At 35.7% G+C, this 20,843-nt stretch overlaps 1 protein-coding gene across 4 annotated transcripts in view; it reads right to left on the minus strand.

Annotated features, from left to right (window-relative positions):
• LOC102685206 (low-density lipoprotein receptor-related protein 1B) overlaps window positions 1-20,843 on the minus strand; it is a 461,586-nt gene that overhangs the window by 109,150 nt on the left and 331,593 nt on the right. For all 4 annotated transcript variants that reach the window (XM_015358626.2, XM_015358625.2, XM_015358624.2 and 1 more), the window contains 6 exons: window positions 17,633-17,822; window positions 13,234-13,438; window positions 6,943-7,135; window positions 3,940-4,065; window positions 2,798-2,926; window positions 2,409-2,528 (listed from right to left, as the gene is read on the minus strand). In XM_015358626.2, the coding sequence (XP_015214112.2) occupies window positions 2,409-2,528; window positions 2,798-2,926; window positions 3,940-4,065; window positions 6,943-7,135; window positions 13,234-13,438; window positions 17,633-17,822 (963 nt within the window). The remainder of the gene's footprint in view (window positions 1-2,408; window positions 2,529-2,797; window positions 2,927-3,939; window positions 4,066-6,942; window positions 7,136-13,233; window positions 13,439-17,632; window positions 17,823-20,843) is intronic.

Below are 20,843 nucleotides of genomic sequence, written 5' to 3' on the forward strand. Positions count from 1 at the left end.
TGCCGTTGAAGTCAATACCCTGTGTCTTTCAAGAAGGCGATCTCAATGAGATCCTTGCATAAATTAAATACAATCAAATGCATTAGATAGGCCAAGTGACTTCCCCTCATTTCTGTAGTTTCTTATGTTGTGGGATCCACCTAGCATCCTAAAATGAAGATATTGAGCAAGCCGATGTTACCGTATGGTTAAAAGAGACTGGGATGTGTAAGCTTTATCATTTTTATTTCTTTTTTATACCTGTAATCAATGTTTTCCCATTGTTTCTTACATCTCACCCCAAGGAAAGTACTTCATCCCATATCAGTGCTTTTAAAATTGGTTTTCTGTGTTAATCCCACAGTGCAGAATGTTCAATACACAATACAAAACAGCCATAAAATTGCACAGGTGATGGATAAATATGCTGTTATGTTCTAGTAACATATAAATGTGTGTGACTGAGAGGGTGCTTTATTGCAATCAGGGCATTGCATTTGTCAGGACATCCAAGAGTGAAAAGCATTTTCTATTGACTTTTCAGGGGAAAAGGATTCATTTACGATTGTCAATAAATCAATTGCACTTTACATAGAATACACAGGAGGTACAGCAAAATGTTTTTTTTCCTAATTGAGATTTTACAAATAACTCCTCTTGCTCTTTGTATTTTTTGTGTTCAGGTGAAAGATAACTAACAGAAAAGATGTGCATTTCTATCTTTACAGTAATAGTGCAATACTGAAGTGTTCATGATAGATGACCTGCTTTCAGCTGCTTCTAGACAGATTTATTAATGTTATTATTCTTCTATTGAATACTGCACAGAAAACAAGGGACTGTTTCTTACAGTGACATATTAGCCATGTTCCATGTTCTTGGGGCTTAACATGGACCATTTGAAAAACTATATATATATTAATATAGATAATATATTGTATATAACTTTAATGTACAATATATTTACAACAATGGTGCCATAGTTTGTGATTGCTGTGTTCAATTTTAGGCTCTAGAACCATGTTCTCCCTTTGTTTCCATGGGTTTTATGCAGTGATCTGGTTTCCTTGCATTTTTCAAAGACATGTTGGTTACATTAATTGGTGTCTCTGAATTGTCCCTGTGTTTTTGTGTGTCCCACCTTGCACCCAGTCCTTCCTGGACAGACCCAAGGTGGTCACAACCCTCACCAGGAATGAGTGCGTCCTGAAAATTGATGCCTACATGGATCGATTCACAATAATTTCAATTAGTTTACTGCAGACCCATTTTTTTTGCTTATAAGGACATTGGCCTCAAAGATTGATTGTTAAGAGGAAGCAAATGTACGAATGGTAAACCTTAGGACTTGAGATTGCTCACACCCAGAATGTAAATGAAAAATCTGAATATACCCATATAAAGGTATACTGTATGTTAAAGTTTGAAAAGTAGCAATAGAACTACTTTACAGTATATGTAAACCAGGTACCTCTGTATAATTCAATAACTTTTTCCCAGGCTGCATACATCTACCATAAAGGCTCTGAAGGCAAGATGAAAGGTGGTGTTATGCAAAAGGATAAAACTTAACAAGACCAAGTAACCCTTACATTTGTGTGTTCACTTGCTTATTCAGAGGTACCCTGATCTGAGGCCCCTTGGACATGCTGACCATGAGTATGAGGTGACAAAACACATGAACACCAGTACGTTAGCGTCTACCACTAATTGCATCACATTTTCAAAATCTCTAATTCTCAGTTTCAAGATATTAGACACTGTTGACAGAATATCAGTGTAGCACAATTGTCTTATAGCATAACACCTTTCACTGTATGAGTTTTAACTGAAATAAACAACAGTTAGACAAGCTCTCAATCAATGGTATAGTCTGATGCAAGCATTACCAAAATTGAATTTTTAGGTGTCACTAATAAGAAAAAAAAATCTAAAACTAAAACTAAAAAATAGATTAGAAAATTATTTGCAGTCACTTTTAAAGTACCTGCTTTTGTACTTCGATGCTTATGAAAGTAAGTTTGTACCTTGGTTTTCTTTGTAGCTTACAGCAACAACTGAACAACTCAAACTTGTGAAAGCATCGTAGCTTTCTTCACCAACCACAGACTGTCTATACTTACAATATGTGTTTACAGTATGTCTGTATAAGTCTTTGTGTTTGCAAAATACAGTAAACTACAGCTTGGTTCCAATGACTTCAAAAATTTTATCTACTACCATTTTAAATAAAAGGAACAAAAATATTTTCAGTTAAATATAAAAATTATATTTTAATAGAAAGTTAAAAATGAGCAATTAGGGTTAAAATGCATGTTTAATCACCCACTATACATATTTTCTGTACTCAGTATTTTAAAAACTCAACGTGTGTTATACTGTACATATTGACACCTAGGCTATCACAGAAGGTATCACAAAATACTTACTATTACAGTAGGCTTCATCAGAGTTGTCTCCACAGTCGTCCACACCATCACAAAATTGGCTATTTGCCACACATCGTTGATTGTAACATTTTTTAAAACCTTTTCTACAGTTCCTGTTGTCTGACATCAAACAAAAAATAAAAGTAAGAATGACACAAAAATGAATATTATTTTATTATACTATGTGTGTCAAAATAAATCCATTATGTTAAGGCATTTCTTCAAATTTATATTCTTGTCAAAAAAATATAAGAAGGCAAAACTCTATTTTGACCAAATCAAGACTCATGGGTTAATGTTTCTGACATTGGAGTTTTTAATTTATGCACCATTTACAGTATGCACAATTTATGTACACAAATAGCATCCACAATAATTTTGTTTCTTACCACAGTATTGCAGCTTCTCATCTGACTTGTCTTTACAATGAGCTATTCCATCACACGTTAGCTGGTAGTCAATACATTCACCATTCCCACATTCAAACTCCATGTGGATGTTGCATGATGAGTTTTTAGCTGTAAAATATAGATTAAGAAGTATTATCTTAACGTTTTTCTTATAGTTCATAGTCCAAAAGCAGCATCTACCATCTGCTATGCCTCTGGCTCTCTTGTGCACAGCATAACTCATTTTCAATTCCACTGGTTCCACGTTCAGTGTTTAAGCTTAGTGCTTTGTGCTTAGGTAGCAGAAGTTACGATTCTTCTGGGATGTCTACCAAGATTCTAAACTAGGTCATCTGCGACATTCAATCCATGTTTGCACAGCCTCATAACTAATCTTAGAATATTAGCATTAATGATTTGCCTGAAAAATGGCAAAAACAAAGAAGTTCATAATTTGGTAAAATAACTCCCTTAAAGTTGAACTGCTTGTTTGTTCTGTGTTGTTTAAACCTGAATTCCACTGAGCAGCAACACTTCATTTTAACTTGTTTTCCTCTGTACTGGACAAGTTAATTAACAGTGAATGTCTTGTGTGACTTACAACATATTAAAACTTGTTGATGTAAAGGGAGTCAGACAAACCACTTGATCACCTGTGAGAAAAAATGTCTATCATTTCAGTCCACTGGTGTGGGGCAAATGGAAGATGTCAATGTAAAAAAGATGCCAGTAGCATGTTTTCTCTGTCCCTCAGAGCATACAGTACAGTATGCCAATCACCAGAAATCTGAAAATATTACCCCAAAGGCAAATAATGCAAGAGGAATGAAACAAAAGCCATGTATTGCTTAGGAAAACCAGAAGGATTTGAAAATGGAATAAAATGCTTTTCAATAACAAGTTTTCGTCTAACAGAAAATATGGTTATGATCAAGAGAGCCATTAACACCCCAAATCTTGAAGTTACAGCTTTCCGGGCTTAATTTTCACATAAATGATTTTGTGTATGTTTCATCGCACATGATCATTTTATTTGAAACTGTAGGCAGGTGAAAAGTATTTGGTAAGGTGCTAAGAACGTGTCTAAAGGGTTGCATGTGTGGAACAATTTATACAATGCGGGAAAGTACTCCAGGACTTACACACACATCTGCCACCATCTAATAATACTCGTTCTCCCCTACAGGTGCAGTTCACCCTGCCATCTGGAGTTAAAATGCAAAGGTCCTCACACCCTCCATTCATCACTCGACATGGAGACAACTCACCTGTAAAACAGGGGCACAAAATGCTTTGCAACGTGCTATGGCATAGTTTAAAGTACCTCATTCTCACTCACAACATAATATATTACATTCCATAATGTTTCTTAAGATAGCAGGAAGTAATATCATGACATTTTAAAGCGCACAGTGAATCTTTGATGAAATGTACTGGGATATTTATCAGACAATACATTTTTTTGCCTAAAAATGCCTGTCTTTTAGAAACACAGTCTCTCCCGATCCTTGGATGCCTATCCTTTCCACTATAAATTAAAAGTACCCAATGTGCAGCATTACCTATTTAGGATTGACAGTGGTACAAAAACAATGTTGAAAATATCGCACTACCCTATAAAATAATATTTCTAGATTTACTTTTGAAGAATTCATGTCTCATCAGCTGCAGTGATTCACTTATTGGGGGTTGTCAAATGTTGATACCTCACCCTCACACAGTGTACATAAAGGCAAACAGTTTTAATTGTGTATGTATTTTGAGCAAAATGTGCTAACACAAATACTAATTTCCCAGATGAACATGTTTTAAGCTTTAGCTTTTCCAAGAATTCAAGGACAATTTTAACATTAGAGAAAAGGGGGCAGGCTTTTGGCGAGTTCTCTTTGAACTGTATTTGGCACTGACAGCACCATATAGAAAGAAGTTATGAACCATGCACTTTGGAGTCTACTGCATTGCCAAGTGAGCCAAGAACTGAAGTATTCCATTCCCCAGCACAAAAGGCAGAGTTTCACTTGGCTGCACTGTGTCAAATGTAAGCTGTGAAGTGACAGAAGTCATCTTTCCTGGGAAATCCTGTCTTCCTGCAGAACTAGATTTTTTTTTAGCTATGTTTCCTTTTTAATTATTGTAACCTATTTTTCACAGTTTGAAAAAGATGATGATGATCATAATTGCAGATGATAATGACAACAAACCTTTGGGAAGAGAGGGATAATTGGAGCAAACCTGAAGCAACATAAAGTTTCACTTCATAGAAGGAACAGAAAGCATTATAGTAATGTTGATAATTTTCCATATTCTACATGTCTGTTTATGCAACATAAATTGATTGAACACATTATATCAGAAGACAACAAGTTATCATCTTTGTAAGTAGTAGTAAAATAATCTGAATGCATGTTTACCAGCATAATCTTTTGATGAGTAGCTTCAGACAAAAGCAAATTCATGGATTTCAAAAGAAGAAGAAAAACACAAAAAAAGCTTCTGTATTTGGTTTGCAGAACAGAAAATTATTTAAATGTGAATGTCCGGGGAAAATTGAAAATACAGCACAATACAGGAAAAAAAATACATATATTTTAACATTTTAGAAGATAATATTTCTAACTGATCTAATGCATATTTGTTGCTGTTCATTACCACAGTTGTTTTTTCTGTATAAAATGATACTTGGTAGTACAAAACGAGAGAAAACATCAAACTATTGAGCCACAGCGTTCTCCTGTAGAGAGTGGATCAGACAGGCAAACACTCCCTGTTCTGGCTCTTGATGATGCTGTCAGCTGCTCACAGCAGATATGAAAGTGCTCTGCAGAGGACACAAACATCTCTGCATGCCGTTGAAAATTCAAACTGGGTCCAAGTTAATATTGTTTGCATTTGGGAAAATGAGAAAATCCAAGCTGCTTGGAAACAACGGTCATTGTTTTATGAAAACAAATATATATCCCCTAATTTTAAATGGATTATTTCAGACTGTCTTTAAATCCACACTAAAATCGGGCTCATATTTACCCGCACTGGATTTCCAATGTTATTAGACAGAAATTGTAGACATTTGATTTACCTCACTGTTCTCATCATCAATTACAGAAGGCTGTTGTTTGTTGCTGGTTTAATTCAGAGCAAACTGAAAACATCAAAGATTAGTTTTCAGCAGATATACAGTGTGTAATACCCTGAGAGACAGGACTGACATATGAGTAGATGAAATCCAAAGGGCTGTAACTGTATTACTTTACAATTGGAACTTAAATTTACCCAGGGATGCCTTCTCATAGCTCAAATATTCTTACCCTTTCTGATGACACTCAAATTCCATAGGAAAATTGCAGTCCTACACTGCCAAACTGATGGAACTGAGCATTTTTATTCTTGAGCAGAGACCACTATGAGGAGATCTGATACAGAACAAGAATTGTATCAAAATCCTTGAAGGCCCTGAAAAAGTTGACCCTACAGATTTCTCAACAATGAACAGTGAAACATGAACCAGAGGGCGCAAGAGAACCATAGGGAACAAGCAATGCAGTCATGTGGTTGTACTCTGACATCTTTTATGAGATGACAGGATGAGATTCTTGGATTAATTAACTACAAAATAGGCTAGATGTGCGAATGGTCTTCTGTCATTAGTTAGCGTCTTTTTGTTCTTAAATTCCCCCTGGAAGTGGAATTTCCACTTGTAATGTTTAATTAATTATGAAGCTACACAAGTTAGTTGACTGGATTAATTTTCAACAGTTAAATCCATGCAGGTTTCCACTGTGATTCCTGGATATCGTGTTTTAATTTGTACAATATGTCTCCAGTCAAATTTGGTCCTATTAATATATCATTTGGGCTGGTTTAAGAGGTCAAAATACATTCATTTTGTAATGTGCAAGTAGAAACATTACTGTATGGATTACAATAAATGTTGCTCCTTTACAACAGAAATTTATTCCCAGTGGTGGCAAAGAGTGCTGCTGCCTCACAGCCCTCAGGTCCAGAGTTTGACTCTGGATAAGGAACCCTTCTATGTGGATTTTACCTGTTCTCCTGTGTTTGGTTCCAATTAATCATGAATCCTCCTAAGGATGAAAAGGCTTTGATAAAAAATGAATGGATTTATTTTCCACAACATGAATACTTACATGTTTTCGTATCATTGGCCACAGCTACAATTCCCATTGGCTGGTGGGGTATATCTGCTCGAAGTACCTTCATTTCACCTCCTGTGTACTTATTGGAGCGTAGAACAGCTCTCCGCACCCAATCTGACCAAAAGATGAAGTCGCCATAAATAGCCAGGCCAAAAAAGGTTCCTGGCCCTGACTTCACAATGACCTATGGTTTGAATGAAGTAGAAAAGCAATTAAATTAAGGTATAAAATTTGGTTGAGCCACTGGTCTTTAAGTCTACTGTTGTACTAAGCTCAATCTGCATAACTATTCTTCTAGCAGAAGTATAACTTTTTTTTTACATTTTAGATAGTTGACACTGCAAATGGGATAAGGCATTAAAACAGCATTTAATAGAATAAAGACATCTGATGGCCGAGCATAACAGAACAAGCCATCTACAGTATGTAACTCAAACCAGGTATGTTTAAGCATCAGAAAATTCATCAGATTGGTGCTTAGCCCATTACCATTGAATTTTGTAATGAATTGGAGGAATTTATTTTATGCAGATATACTGTAAAGGATTATAATGTATTGTACAAAAGATTAGACAGTTAATACACAGCAAAAAAGAACAACAACAAAAAAAAACTCAAACAATCGGTATGATGGACATGTTATATAAAAATTTAGAGCCAAGGGTACATCATCATTTCTCAAACAGCTCATGATCAGACACTGCAAGACTAAATTGAACTATGGGAGCCGCAAACACAGTAACACATCAAACATTCCCATTAGGACTGTATTATTTCACTCAAGAGAGACCCAGGGAATTTTCATTGACTTTTAAATTCTAACCATCAGTCAAACATGCTTGTATGGAACCAACTTTTATCCTGCAATATAACGATGAATAAAACAGGTGATGATTAAAATAACTGAATATGTGCAAATAGCAACTGTTAAATAGGGAGAAACATCTTAAAAGAACAACAGATGGTTTTACAGCAGAACAGATGAAAACCTTGACTGAATATTAATTTGGGGCATCAGTTTAATTGCACATTAAAGAACTAATTTCTTGATATTGAAGTATTCTGTTTATGAAACCTATGGACATGTTTTGTGTATAACTATACCATACATATATGGTATATAAACCGAGTTCAAACATTATTAGCAAACAGTAAGTTGAAACCAATCTTAGCAACATTATTAACAGATTTATTTTAGTTATGCTAAAACAATTACTGTAGGCCGAAATAGCCTTTAAGGCCTGAACTGTATTTGGTATTCTTTTCATGTTCTTCAAGCAAATCTTTCACTTTCTTTATATTTTACCAATCAGTTCCTATCATATTTGTTCACAATCCCTTGTATGTTTTTCCATCCTAGTTGCTTTGTATTAGTATACAGTACATTTAAACACAAGTAAAACCATCATATTCCTGGAAATGATCATGTTTCCATTTTCAGTTTAACTGATGAGTCACACAGACGTTTTATTCATGGTTTTCCCAATGTGAAGGTTCCCTCATTCCAACCATCACAAATCTGATCCAAAGTTTGTAAAATATGTATGTTTCAATCAATTAATCAACCAGTCTTCACTGCTGAATCCCACCACTGCTTCCCTTGTGAGTATATGGGTTAAAACAAGGGTCAGTAGGGATTACAGTTAAAAGCAGAGTTGTGATGAAGATTAAAGTCCAGGTTACAGTTACACGTCCAGAAGGGTTGTAATTACCTTTAAAGTTAGGATTGCAGATAAAGGTACAGTAGGTCATGATTTGGATTTGCTAACCATTGGCCTCTGCTGCACAGATTGTTTGCAGCATTAATTACCAGTCTCAGAAACAGCTGGACATTCAGATCAGTAAGAAAGCACCCAAGATTCCATTAGTGCAGGGCACTAATGACTGAAATGAGTAGTATTTTCTAGGTGATTGGGGAAATGGCTTCAGTGACTGATACCGGTGAAAAAAGTTCTGCTGAGCTACTGTAATTTGCACCAGGAAATACATTTATACCTTCAGCATGCTCTGTAATAATTATTGGAAGCAGAAGTTTTCAAAATACAATATACATAAAATTAAAAAACTGACAGTAATAATTTGGAAAGTTTACATATTGTCTAACTCAATTGATCGGCTTGTCCTAGCTTTTAAGCGCTGTGCATGTCATCTTAATAAATGAAGCAATTGATTTAAGGCTCCAGTGCACTCGAGTGCCTTTTTACAATAGCACACTCACACCTGTACGGTTGGTTTAATAATTGGCAGGTACGTGAGCCGAGCCGAACCAGGTCATGAGATGACTCTAGCTCGGGCCAAAGCAGGGTGTATGTGGGATTTTTTTATCAATGTCTCCATCAGCTCTGCTGGAGAAGGACAACAGCAGCGCAGCTTCCGCGAGTCGCCGGGGAGCTCGCAAAGCGAAAGATAAAATAATTATTTTTTCAAACGAAAGTTATTTTGTGGACCACATTTAACAGAACAATATACATTTTTAAATGATCGCTTCCTCTGTTATAATTAATACTTCTCCTACTAGTAACCTCAGGGTGAACATGTATTTCTGGGTGAATAACAGTAGAAGTGAGCACAGCAAAGTATCCTCTATTAATTTCAAAGACAAGATCATATTACAGCTCTAATGTCTTCTTTTCGGTTTAACTACAATTTTACACTCAGGGTCAAATTTGAAATACTCATTTTGGGTACAACAATTCCAGTATCATGGAAAATAATTGACATGAAAATAATCAAAATGTATTTTTGGATTAACTGCCTCTCTTCAACTGACTTCTAGAGGATGCAATTAAACTTGAGAAAAGTCCATTAAAGTTAATTTGATTTAGCCGAGTAACTTCAGTGGGTAATTTTTTTTTGCTCAGAAAAAGAAACCGTTTCACTTTAGATATTTATTTTATTATGCCATTTTACCAATTTAACAGCCTAAAGACCAAAAATACTGTAAAAAGGTGCTGTCCTTTGGATGAGACATAAAACCGAGGTCCTGACTCTCTGTGGTCATTAAAAATCCCAGGGCGTTTCTCGAGTAGGGGTGTAACCTCGGTGTCCTGGACAAATTTCCCATTGGCCCTTACCAATCATGGCCTTCTAATAATCCCAATCTATGAATTGGTTTTATTTCTCTGCTTTCCTCCCCACTGATAGCTAATATGTGGGGAGTGTTCTGGTGTACTATGGCTGCCATGACATCATTCAGGCGGATGCTGCACATTGGTGGTGGTGGAGGGGAGTCCCCATTATTATTATTAATTTAGCTACAGTATTTGGGCTCAGTCGCCCATACTATACGCATTAACTTCTTTTTGCGCTTGGGGTTAGTAGTGTGGTTCGCCTTTACGGTGTCAGTGCTGAAAGACAAGCAAGTCCCCGCATACTGGCGTGTGTGGCTCAGCTCAGCTGTGAACATCAGTTAGGGACTCACTCGGTGTACCAACCAGCAACCCTGCTTCTGGTCCTGAGCAGGGCTGAAGACTGTAGAAGAGGGGACCAGTACATCCTTATCCACACTACCTCAGACAAATTACTACACATTACTTCAGAAACTAAGCTGTTTAACAAAATGATATGCAGTATATTAGGGCACTCGCTACTATTTAAAGTTAATGAACTGTACTGTAAAAAAGAAGTTAATAAAACTAATAAAACATGAATGTTGAGCGACATTTTTTTAATTTAATCAACAGACTATACAAATTCGATGAATAATGATTTGTACTGTAAAGTTTTCATATGGAAACTAATACTGAAGCCAAATGGATAGTTTCAGGACTAAATTAACCTGTCAACCTCATATATTTATTCTAGTGGCAGTCTGCTAGTTGTTAACCTTGAGCAGCGGTTCAGAACCAGTTAATTTTTAAAAATTAAGAAAAGCTTTGAGCATTTGCATGGGTAAGATACATTCACTGTGTTTCTGTTTGCTTCAGTCAGCCACATCCGTAAGAAGAACCAGTGTGGAGATTAAAAGAGACAGTGGTTAAAAAGCAGTTACATTAAGTTCCACAACAATGTGGCAATAATTATGATGTTACTAGATAAAATATGAATACTATTCTAGGAGAGTAGCTCATGTTATCTGCATTTAAATATCAATTTGCTTGCTGCTTGCTGCCCGCCATACAGTGATTCCAGGCTAGAATGCCATTTCCCATGATAAGCAATTTTCCTAGCACAGTTTTAACAAAGGCTACTTAAGGACTCAGTGTTGTGCCAATGTGAGTCCAACTTTCTTTGCTAATGGGCTGTGAATCGTTCATTTCTCCCCCTACAACAATTATTTTCCATGTTTTGAAATTATAGGCTAAAACTGAAAATATCAAACAGAAAAGTAATGACAAGGTGGTACCTAGTGAGTTTGCAATAGCACCAACTGAAGTTTTCACACAAGTACTCATGCATTCAGACAGCAAACACAGACATTATAATGTAGCTGCTGTATGTCACAAGGATTTCTTTTTTACAAAGAGTCCATCACACATACTGTACAGTAACAGTATAGTACATACAGCAAAGCAACTGAATGTATAGTCAGATGCAGACAGATTCATTACGTAAACTTATTTTTGTATGAGGTACATAGGTAAAGTGATGTGTACTGTAGTTTTGTTTGTGAAACTGAGATTACACCTCTGAGGCTAAAATTAACTTTTTTTTAAAAGGTGTAATATAAACTTGCAATTTTATTTTTGCCCAACCAAGAGTGAAAAACAGGGAGACATTATGGTTGTCAGGTGATTAGCTGAAAGTCAGTTATTCACTTAAACTTTCACATTTTAATTGGTAACTTGGCACAACTGACTAAACGGGTCTTTGTTAGTTCAATTAGAGCAGAGTGTGGATGACATTCTTGACTGGAAGAGTCCAGGCATGCTGGCTCTTGGTTAACTAATTGCTGTGGGCTTGGCCTCAATTCTGAGGGATCTTGTCAGGAGCAAATTTCAACATACAAGAGGGACCAGCCAAGAAAGAGATCATTGTGCAGTCCGGAGTTTTTAAACATGACACCTGCAAAACACATCTCCACAGAGGATCCTGATGCAATACATGCATTTCTAGATAAAGACTACTGATTAATCCTGATTCATTTGTCTGTCTCTTTGAAGTTGAAGAGCCCCATTAATTAAATACTGCATTTGCTGCTTAGCACACTTTCTTACATATTAAGAAAAATGGTGTAAGGATCTTCTTAATTTGCTGCTGGTACCCTAGTGGCATTAAACTAATGTAAAATAAAAACAAAGACACTGGTTACTAAAGCTTGGACAAATTAGGACCTTGTTAATACATAACATTTTAAAAGGCATTGGATTTTTTATTATTTATTATCAGTTTTTGCACTCTACACACTTCACAGCTTTTCTAACATAAATTGTAAGGTCAAGCTGTTAAATAATCAGAGCCTCTGGAACTACAGATAGCTGGGATAAGCTTTCAGGGCACTTAACATTAACCATTGCTAAAGAAGTTTAAAAGAAGATTATTTATTTGAGTGAATCATGTTATCATCAGTATTTTTTATGTAAATAAGGATTTCATGGATGCCATTTTGTAATAAAATGATGTACAGTACAGTATGTGTGCTCGTTGGAACAGTCACTTGAGTTGCTTTTATTATGAGCCCTCACACTCTGAGCTGTGGCAGTAACCAGTGCTTTGATTTTAAATGACCCAACAGAGCAATCTGAAAATAATTTGTGATTATGTGAAAAAATGTGATGAAACACTAATAGGTATTACAAATATGAAAGCATACATATCATCAATTTTAATTCAAGTGAAATTTATTGACCCAAGAAACATTTTCACAATCTCTGAAGTTTGAGCAGGGAGACTATGAAAATACTCTGGATTGATCTTATCACAACTGAACTGGAAATGTGAGATACATACTGTACATCCACCTTGCTAACATCAAAATAGCATGAGCTGAATAACCATTATGATCCACTACATAGTTCATACAGATCTGTCTTGTCTTAAATCTTAAGATATTCTAATGAGTATACTTGCTTGAACAAAAATGGAATGAACTTAAAATGTGTTATAGTAAAAAAATAGTGAAATTTAACTTGGTCTTTGATGACTCCTTGGAACCCTCTATGCATAAAGGGATATGTAAGCAGTTATTCACATGCTTCTCCCTGTGCATGTTATTAGTAGTAAGGATTTATTAGTGAATTAGCAAAAGACATTGTTCTTTATGCTGTGCTTCTGAATAAAGTAATATGTCTCTTAGATTAGTTTGCTCATATTGTAGCTCAAAACCAAACCAAAGTTACTTACATATCTTTGTGATCCATCATATTCACACCTTTCAATTTTTCCCAGACTTCCATCAGAGAAGTACAGCTTCTCTGCTTTGTGGTCAATTGTGAGTCCGTTGGGAGTCAGGATGTCCGTGCTAACGATGACCTGCATGTTGTTTCCAGATAACGTGGATCTTATGATGCTTGGGTGCTGCTCATTCCAGTTAGTCCAGAACATCAGGCTAGAGTGTTCAAAAGAAACTCAGCATTATTAGGTGTTTGCTGTTTTAACATGGCAATCATCTCTGGAGTTTGGGAAAAAATGACAGAAACAAGCAATAATGTTTTACTCCTGTGTTGAAGATTACTTATTTGCGGTAACTTATACATGAGACCCTCACTAATAATTTAATCTCAATCATGGGCTATGAACTTTATAAAGTTAAAGCTCCAGACAGTATTTAACTGTCTGACTAAATCTGTGTTAAAGACACGTCTTTCACAATAACTTAAGCCTAGTAAGTACATCTGCCTTTTCAGCAAGAGCTGTGCATGAAATTATAAAATGTATGAAGCATGTAGAAGAGTTGGTCATAAGTTTTCCATACTGTAAATCAAGATCTCAATTTTGTTTGCTTCCTTAAATCATTTATAAAAGGACAGCAAATGTTTAGTGATATCAGACAGAGACAACAGTTACATGTATATCAGGTGATTCTTCAACCTACTGTACATTTTCTTGCAATTCCATATATTGAATAGAAAGTTAATATTTGACAAACTGACATAATTATTTTTTTACACATCATATTATAATACTGTCAAAAATTAAAACAGCACATTTCTGTAATTTTAGATCAATCCACCAGAGCTTTCCAGGCCTGTCATTTTGATGCACCTTAAATGTCATCAAAAATTATATGCCAGTTAAAATTTAAAATTTAAATCATATGCCATTTAAAATTCCCTACAATTGTTTTTGTACTAAACAGCACACTTTTTTCTGTCTCACCGATCTGCTTACCCTTTTCAGACTTGTTTATGATTTTTAGTAGATAGAGTAGATATACTGTAAGGGAAACTGCAGTGCAAGAGCAGCCAGGTGCAGTCAACACAGCACAGTAAAATGTGATAATACAATAATACAGTAATACAATACAATAAATGCAGTCAGTAAGAGTGCATTATTATTATTATTATTATTATTATTATTATTATTATTATTATTATTATTATTATTATTATTATTATTATATTCAAATTCAGTTAATTAAAAAGAAAGTGTATCTTTCTTATCGGTACCTATCTGCATAACTTAATGTAGACACCTTCCCCCTTCTCTTCCCTCAATGACGGACTTATTTTGGTGTAGTCTTCTCTATTCTCATGCAGGTTTTGACTTCACACCTCTCTTCACCTCTCTCCCCTTTGCACTTCCTGAGTGGCCTCTCTGCCTCCCCCCTTTCCCTCCTCTTTTCCCAGCTTTTGTTCTCCTGTGCTATTTAATCTTTGCAGTCCACCCTGTCTTTCTCACGCCTGAAGAGGCTCCGTGGCTGAAACGTTGTGTTTCCTTTCTTTTCTTTTCAGTATGAAATAAACCCGTTACTTGTTCCTTTGCAGGCTATGCATGCTAACGCAGTTCCCTACTTGAACTATATAACTGTTCATAAATGTACATTGTGTCGAGATTACCCTGAACAAGATTCTGATTAAATTACCAATCAGTGCACTGATGAAAACATTGATACTGGTCTTCAGTTTCTTTGTCACAACAACAGTCTTCTGTCACACACTGTACAGTACATAAATTAATAAATACATTTCTTTGTAAACATATAAATGGTAATACTGAATGTATCAGCTTTTACAAAATGTCTCTTCCTATTTTTGTAGTGTAATGTCTCAACAAGTCAATTGGGTGCTCCTGTAGATTCGTCTTTCAATGTTTTACAGTTTTGCAGGCAGGACAGTTTTGCAGTTGATACACAGAATAACTAAGGAAACACACAAACCTCAGGCAGATTTGCATGTATTCTGGTAATTCTTTCTTTTACTAAACTATATTCATTATATTGAGGACTTATAAAACTGACTATTACCATCAGTAGTAACAAATCTATTAAAACGTTTTATGCGGTTGTTATGCAAAATCTAGTAAATATGAAACTAAAATTATTTTAAGCAAATTATTTTATAAGCATTTTATAATAACATTCATAGCTGTGTACGATTTCTGAACAAATGTATGTATACATCTGCTACATACAGTACACTGAATAGGTCACAGTAAGAGCTTAAACCAGTGACTTCATGTATTTAATTATATTTACTCCGATTTGTGCTTTTATGTTTTTGTGATAACACAGTATTTAATACTTGTACCCACCACCCTCTCCATTCTTGCAGTGATGATGTCAAAGCTACAGTACAGAGAATCCAAAAGCATTGCCTTCAATGGTCAGGTAGTCATTAAGTTCTGCAGAAATAGCCCTTGATGGACACAATTAAGTCAAAACCACATCAGTGATTCTATCTCAACACTCATAGAACACAAGCACTTTAAAGCGGTGAGGATAAAGCTGAAAACATCATCGCTGCTTCTGCACACAGCCTCGCTTCTTCAAAGGTGCTGCTGTGTATACAGACAGCATGTGTCACCCAGAATACAGGTAATTTGGTAAAAAGGGGCACTTGTACAGAGAGAGTGCTTCAGACTGATGCAAGAAGAAAGGTAAATTGGAAAAAAGGGTTAATTTAGTGATAGTTAAATAGAGGTCTAAGGACAAGCAAGAGAAGGTTTATCAGAAACAATCTTTTACCTACAGTACAAGGAAGGACAGTGTTGGTTCTCCAATGGTGTGAGTCATGGTCAGCACTGTGCATTTGACACCTATTAGAGGTCCACTTGGTGAATTCTTCCTAGTAGCAGCTGACCTCAGAAAAAAAACTTACTGAAGCCAAAGGTTTTCGGAGTATATCCCACACTGTCTCTTCACAAGAGCAATATCCCCTTAATTTACACATAATTCATCACAGGGAGTTTGGGTTGAACCTCAACCACAGCCCCAGACTGCCTGTGGGAGCACTTACAGACAAATGTCCCTTATCTTAACTGCTCCAGTTAGAAAAAAACAGTCTGTTTATAGTGAGTAGTATATAAAAGGCTGTTCCTTGTCCGCTTTCTGCTTTGTTGTGTTCATCTGATTTTGTATTATATCAATTAGACTACATTTAATGAGATCCAGTAAAACATTCATATAAAGATGCTAGCTCATCTTTGGCAAGTTTCCACAAAGAAGCATGGATTGCATCTACAGCAATAATTTCCCCGGTTAACCTGATTACAAAATTAAGAATATACAGTACAGCTAATATAAATTTGTTAAAAGCGTTTTATTAAGTACAGGAAGATAAATCATTTCAAGTAAATTTTTAATTAACTGCAAGCTTCCAAAGGGTATATTGAAACTGGGCCAAATTCCAGGTTGGGAAAATGTGTTCTGTGTCAGACATTTAAAAAGATCTCGTTTTATCCTAATGCCAGGTCAAAGTTACATTTGAGAGCTGTTCTGAGCACGGGGAGTTCCAGGCATTTGGATGTACTCCCTTTTCCACTCAGTAAGCCACATGGCAGACCTTGATGCAGCTTTGTCTCAGGTGCCTGTCATTTCATATTTGTTTTTCTCAGATAAGCAGCAGTTAAAGCAATTAGGTGATGTCTCAGTTTGAATGCACTTTCAGAGCAAAGCCTCAAAGTTCTCTGCTTACAGACAGATCTCATTTCACTGCTGAAAGCAGAGGATTTAATTCATTCTGGTCACATCTGAGAATTTTTTGTTTTTATAATTCTTATAATATAATCTCTTTAAGGCAGTGTACAGTATGTAGAATGCACCACTAACCTACACTAAACCTTATTTAACTTTCCTGTTAATTTCAGCATTGAGAGGATGTCCATGTTAAGTAAACCTAAAAAGAATATCTTGGGTTTTAAATGCACATGTATTGGTAACATTCATGAATGAATGCAGAACCAATCAATGGTTATTTATACTCAACGACTATGTGACCATTGAAGGCTGGGTATAGCAATGCTTTGCATTCACAAGCTGTGTAACTAGAGATTTTACAGTATATTTAATTTAACAAAGTGTTGCTCAATAACTGTGTAATCCTTTGAAAAAACTTTTTTAAAAGCAAAATGAAGCACTAATTAACTATGTAGTGACTGCACATCATAACATTGACCCTCCCCCTCCTCTGACGTGGTGGGACAGTAGGTTTCCTGTGCAGTACAATAGAAGATTCTGACAAGCAAACAGCTGCCAACAAGCTCCGTCAGTTGGAAGCTCAGGCATTGTTTGTTTAATGTTGGCCTGTCTTTACTCAAGATTGCAAAGGGAGTTATATACTGATACAGAGCATCAGTGTCTTACTTCTGGCACTCATCCAAAGCAAGGACATGTGGATGGTCCTCTTCTGACATCGTGACAACAGCCTCTTTGTAAAAAGCTCCAGCCCTGCTCTGGTCAATGGTGTGTCTGCTGATAGTAGAGGTTGTGGAGCTGGTCCAGTACAGGGTATCCCAAGCCCTGTGATAGGCCAGGCCTTCCACAGATCCTACGTCTGGAGGAAGACAAAACATTAGGCACAGTCAGCAATTCCCAGCCTGATGTCCGATCAAGAGTGAATATTACTGCAAGGCAGGAAAACATAATTACAGTGATATCTGTACATAATATAGCATTTTGGGGACTTAACAGGTTATTCAAATACTTGTCAAATGTAATAAGATCATGGCTGACACAGCAAGAAGATGATTTCAGTGAGGTCATCTCTTTATTAAGCGTTTAAGTATGAAAGATGGGGTAGGTGTTGGACATAAAGTAGATGCACTTAACCACAGACTTGTGCCTTGTTTGAAAGGAAGAGCTTACTATCCATGCACTTTTGAAAGTCATTTCTAAAACACTACCTTTTTTTCCTTTTGTTTTTTTTCCAAACAAGGATAAATGGCACACTCTATTACGCATAGTTGCATTTTATTTCATAGTCTCCATTGAGCTTTAAAACAGGGGGGGAGGGATAGAATGAAAAGCAGGAAACCATAGGAATCAAAGCTCACTCACAGAGGCAGTAATAATTTCAGACAGGTATGATGGACTCAAGCTGTGCAGAAAAGTTAACAATTGAATATTATGGGCTGACTTCAGACCAGTGCTTGGCAAAGCATCCGACAATGTTACACATAATATTAACAAAATCCAATTGTGTTTTTCCATTACAAATAGCTTATTCACAAAAGAAAGATGTTTCAAATCAGTAAGAATGCCTACCAGCGCCTTTTTGATTTCTAAGTTTTCTCTGCACTGGTCTAGAACCATTTTATCTGTTATTGATCCTTCAAAACATGCTAAAAACCTATTTTTTCACTAAAAAGATTTATGTCTTATAAGGTGTTACTATAGGTTAAATATGTCGGTCTGCTGGGCTTTTTCCACTATATTCTTGCTAGAGATGTGAAGTGTGTGAGAGAGTGCTCTGAAAATGTATTCATTGCATGATTATTATTATTATTATTATTATTATTGATCATATACTGTATTACCTCTATCACAAACTGTCTCTATCATTTAGCTGTATATTTGTATTCTACACCATGCATCCATTTGCTAAAAGTGACTTATTCCTGGGTCATAGCATATTTTTTAGATAAACATCTTTTTTTACATTTTAAAGCCCCCTCTTCCTATAGGAGACAGTGATAGAAGATCACTGGAAGGCTGGAGTACACAAGGAGGTGCGTATTTAGTTCCGATTTTTAATTTTTTGTAAGATAAATTGCAAAATGCCTGAAATATTGCTGGGAGCCATGGTGATATTACAGAGAAGGTCAAACTAAGGATATTTACTTTTTTTCCATTATACACCCTTCCCTTCTCTTTTTGGCACTCCCCAAATTGGACCTTCACTGTTTGAAGAAAGATTATGATTTTTTAATGAATAGCGTGCTCTTGCTGTGAAGGGCTACATCACATAAACACATGAATGGTAATATAATTCACCTGCTAGTGACATTCTGAATTAAATCAGTAATGGGGTGTATAACTGATTAAACATCTACACAACAGAAAGAAACAGCTTATGATTTAGTGAGGGGATGGTGGAGTGATCAGATCATTACCCTGCCTTCTGCAATACATCACTTTTTACAGCGCTTAACGAAGACGGATCTTCATTCAGAGAGACAAGATGCGGCCAATAAATATTGCCTTTCTGCTCTTCACCTTACTTTATCCCTAAGACCCAACAGCCACCTTATCAATATTTGAAAAAATATATTTTTTGAGGGCTCCTCTTGCTCAGCAGGCAAAGTGAAGCTTTTGGAAAAGGATCTTGGGAGCTCTCAGTGGAAAAGCTTTTATCTTGACCCAAGGCAGCACATCTCCAGCCAAAACCCTACTGAGAGCATGTCTGACATTTAGTTCAAGTGCTGGCATCTTTTTCGAGTTAGTTCTGAGTTGTCAATGAAAAAAAAAAGTTGTCCATGTGACTTTTTTTTGTTAAAAGTTTGAGTTTTTATCACATCCTTTAAAGTTTCATGTTCTAACATAAAATAAAGTATATCTATTTTTAAAGAATATTAGCTCAATACTAAAGCAGAATAATATAACTGCTATTTTAGAATAGTTTTAACGGTTTATAACAGATTGTTTTGCATTTTATGATTAATATACAGATGCCCATTTGAGGCAGTGAAGTTCTTTTGCTTGTAAGCCCTGTTGTTTCATGAACAGAGTCTAATTAGGTTAATTGCAAAATGAAATACACGATACGAAATTGTGCTTGTAATCAGCACTGTGTATAATCAATTCACAATTTTAAGCTTACAATGGACTTTTTAAAGATGTATCAATTAAATGAAACAAATTTTGCCTGATTGAATTTGACACAAAGACAGCAGCTTTACTGCTATTCGTTATTTGTGTTCACTTTAAAAAGTAAGATTTTAAGTATTCATTTAAAATCTGAATATTGATTTGTTGAGTTAAATTTAAGTATATATATTTAGTGACAGTTAAAACATAAAAATAACTTTGTCACATGCATAATAAAATCTTTCTACAGTATATTGTGCCAAAATCTACTGTTAATTAATTTAAACCAGGCCTTGGATTAGCATTTAAGTTACAGCTGAGCAAAATCATCTTCAAAGAATCTGAACACTCCCCCATGCAAGAAAGGACCAAAACATTCTCATGCACAATTGTTAGTGAGAATGTGGGTTGAACAGTATATTGACAAGTATTGACATGCCATGCTTGTGGACTAAATGGACATCAAACACCTAGATGTAACCGTGCTGCTGGTTTCTTCTATAGCAGTGTGCCCACCAGGACAGAAAACCAAAACTGAGACTTTTTACAAATCCCAAACTGGAAGTACAACTAGGTTTTCTCCAGTTGTACCCCTCACACCAGGATGAAAATGCTTTGTGCCTGAAATATACATAATTACATATACATTTTGACTCCTGCTATATTTTAATTCAGAAATTTAACAGATTCACATTCCCTTCATAAAATACCTATTTAGGAGGTAAGGAGAAAGCATGCAATATTTATTGAACAGTTAGTGGTCCAACGA

The sequence above is a fragment of the Lepisosteus oculatus genome, chromosome 12, assembly GCF_040954835.1.
Source record: "Lepisosteus oculatus isolate fLepOcu1 chromosome 12, fLepOcu1.hap2, whole genome shotgun sequence".
NCBI classification, from domain to species: Eukaryota; Metazoa; Chordata; class Actinopteri; order Semionotiformes; family Lepisosteidae; genus Lepisosteus; species Lepisosteus oculatus.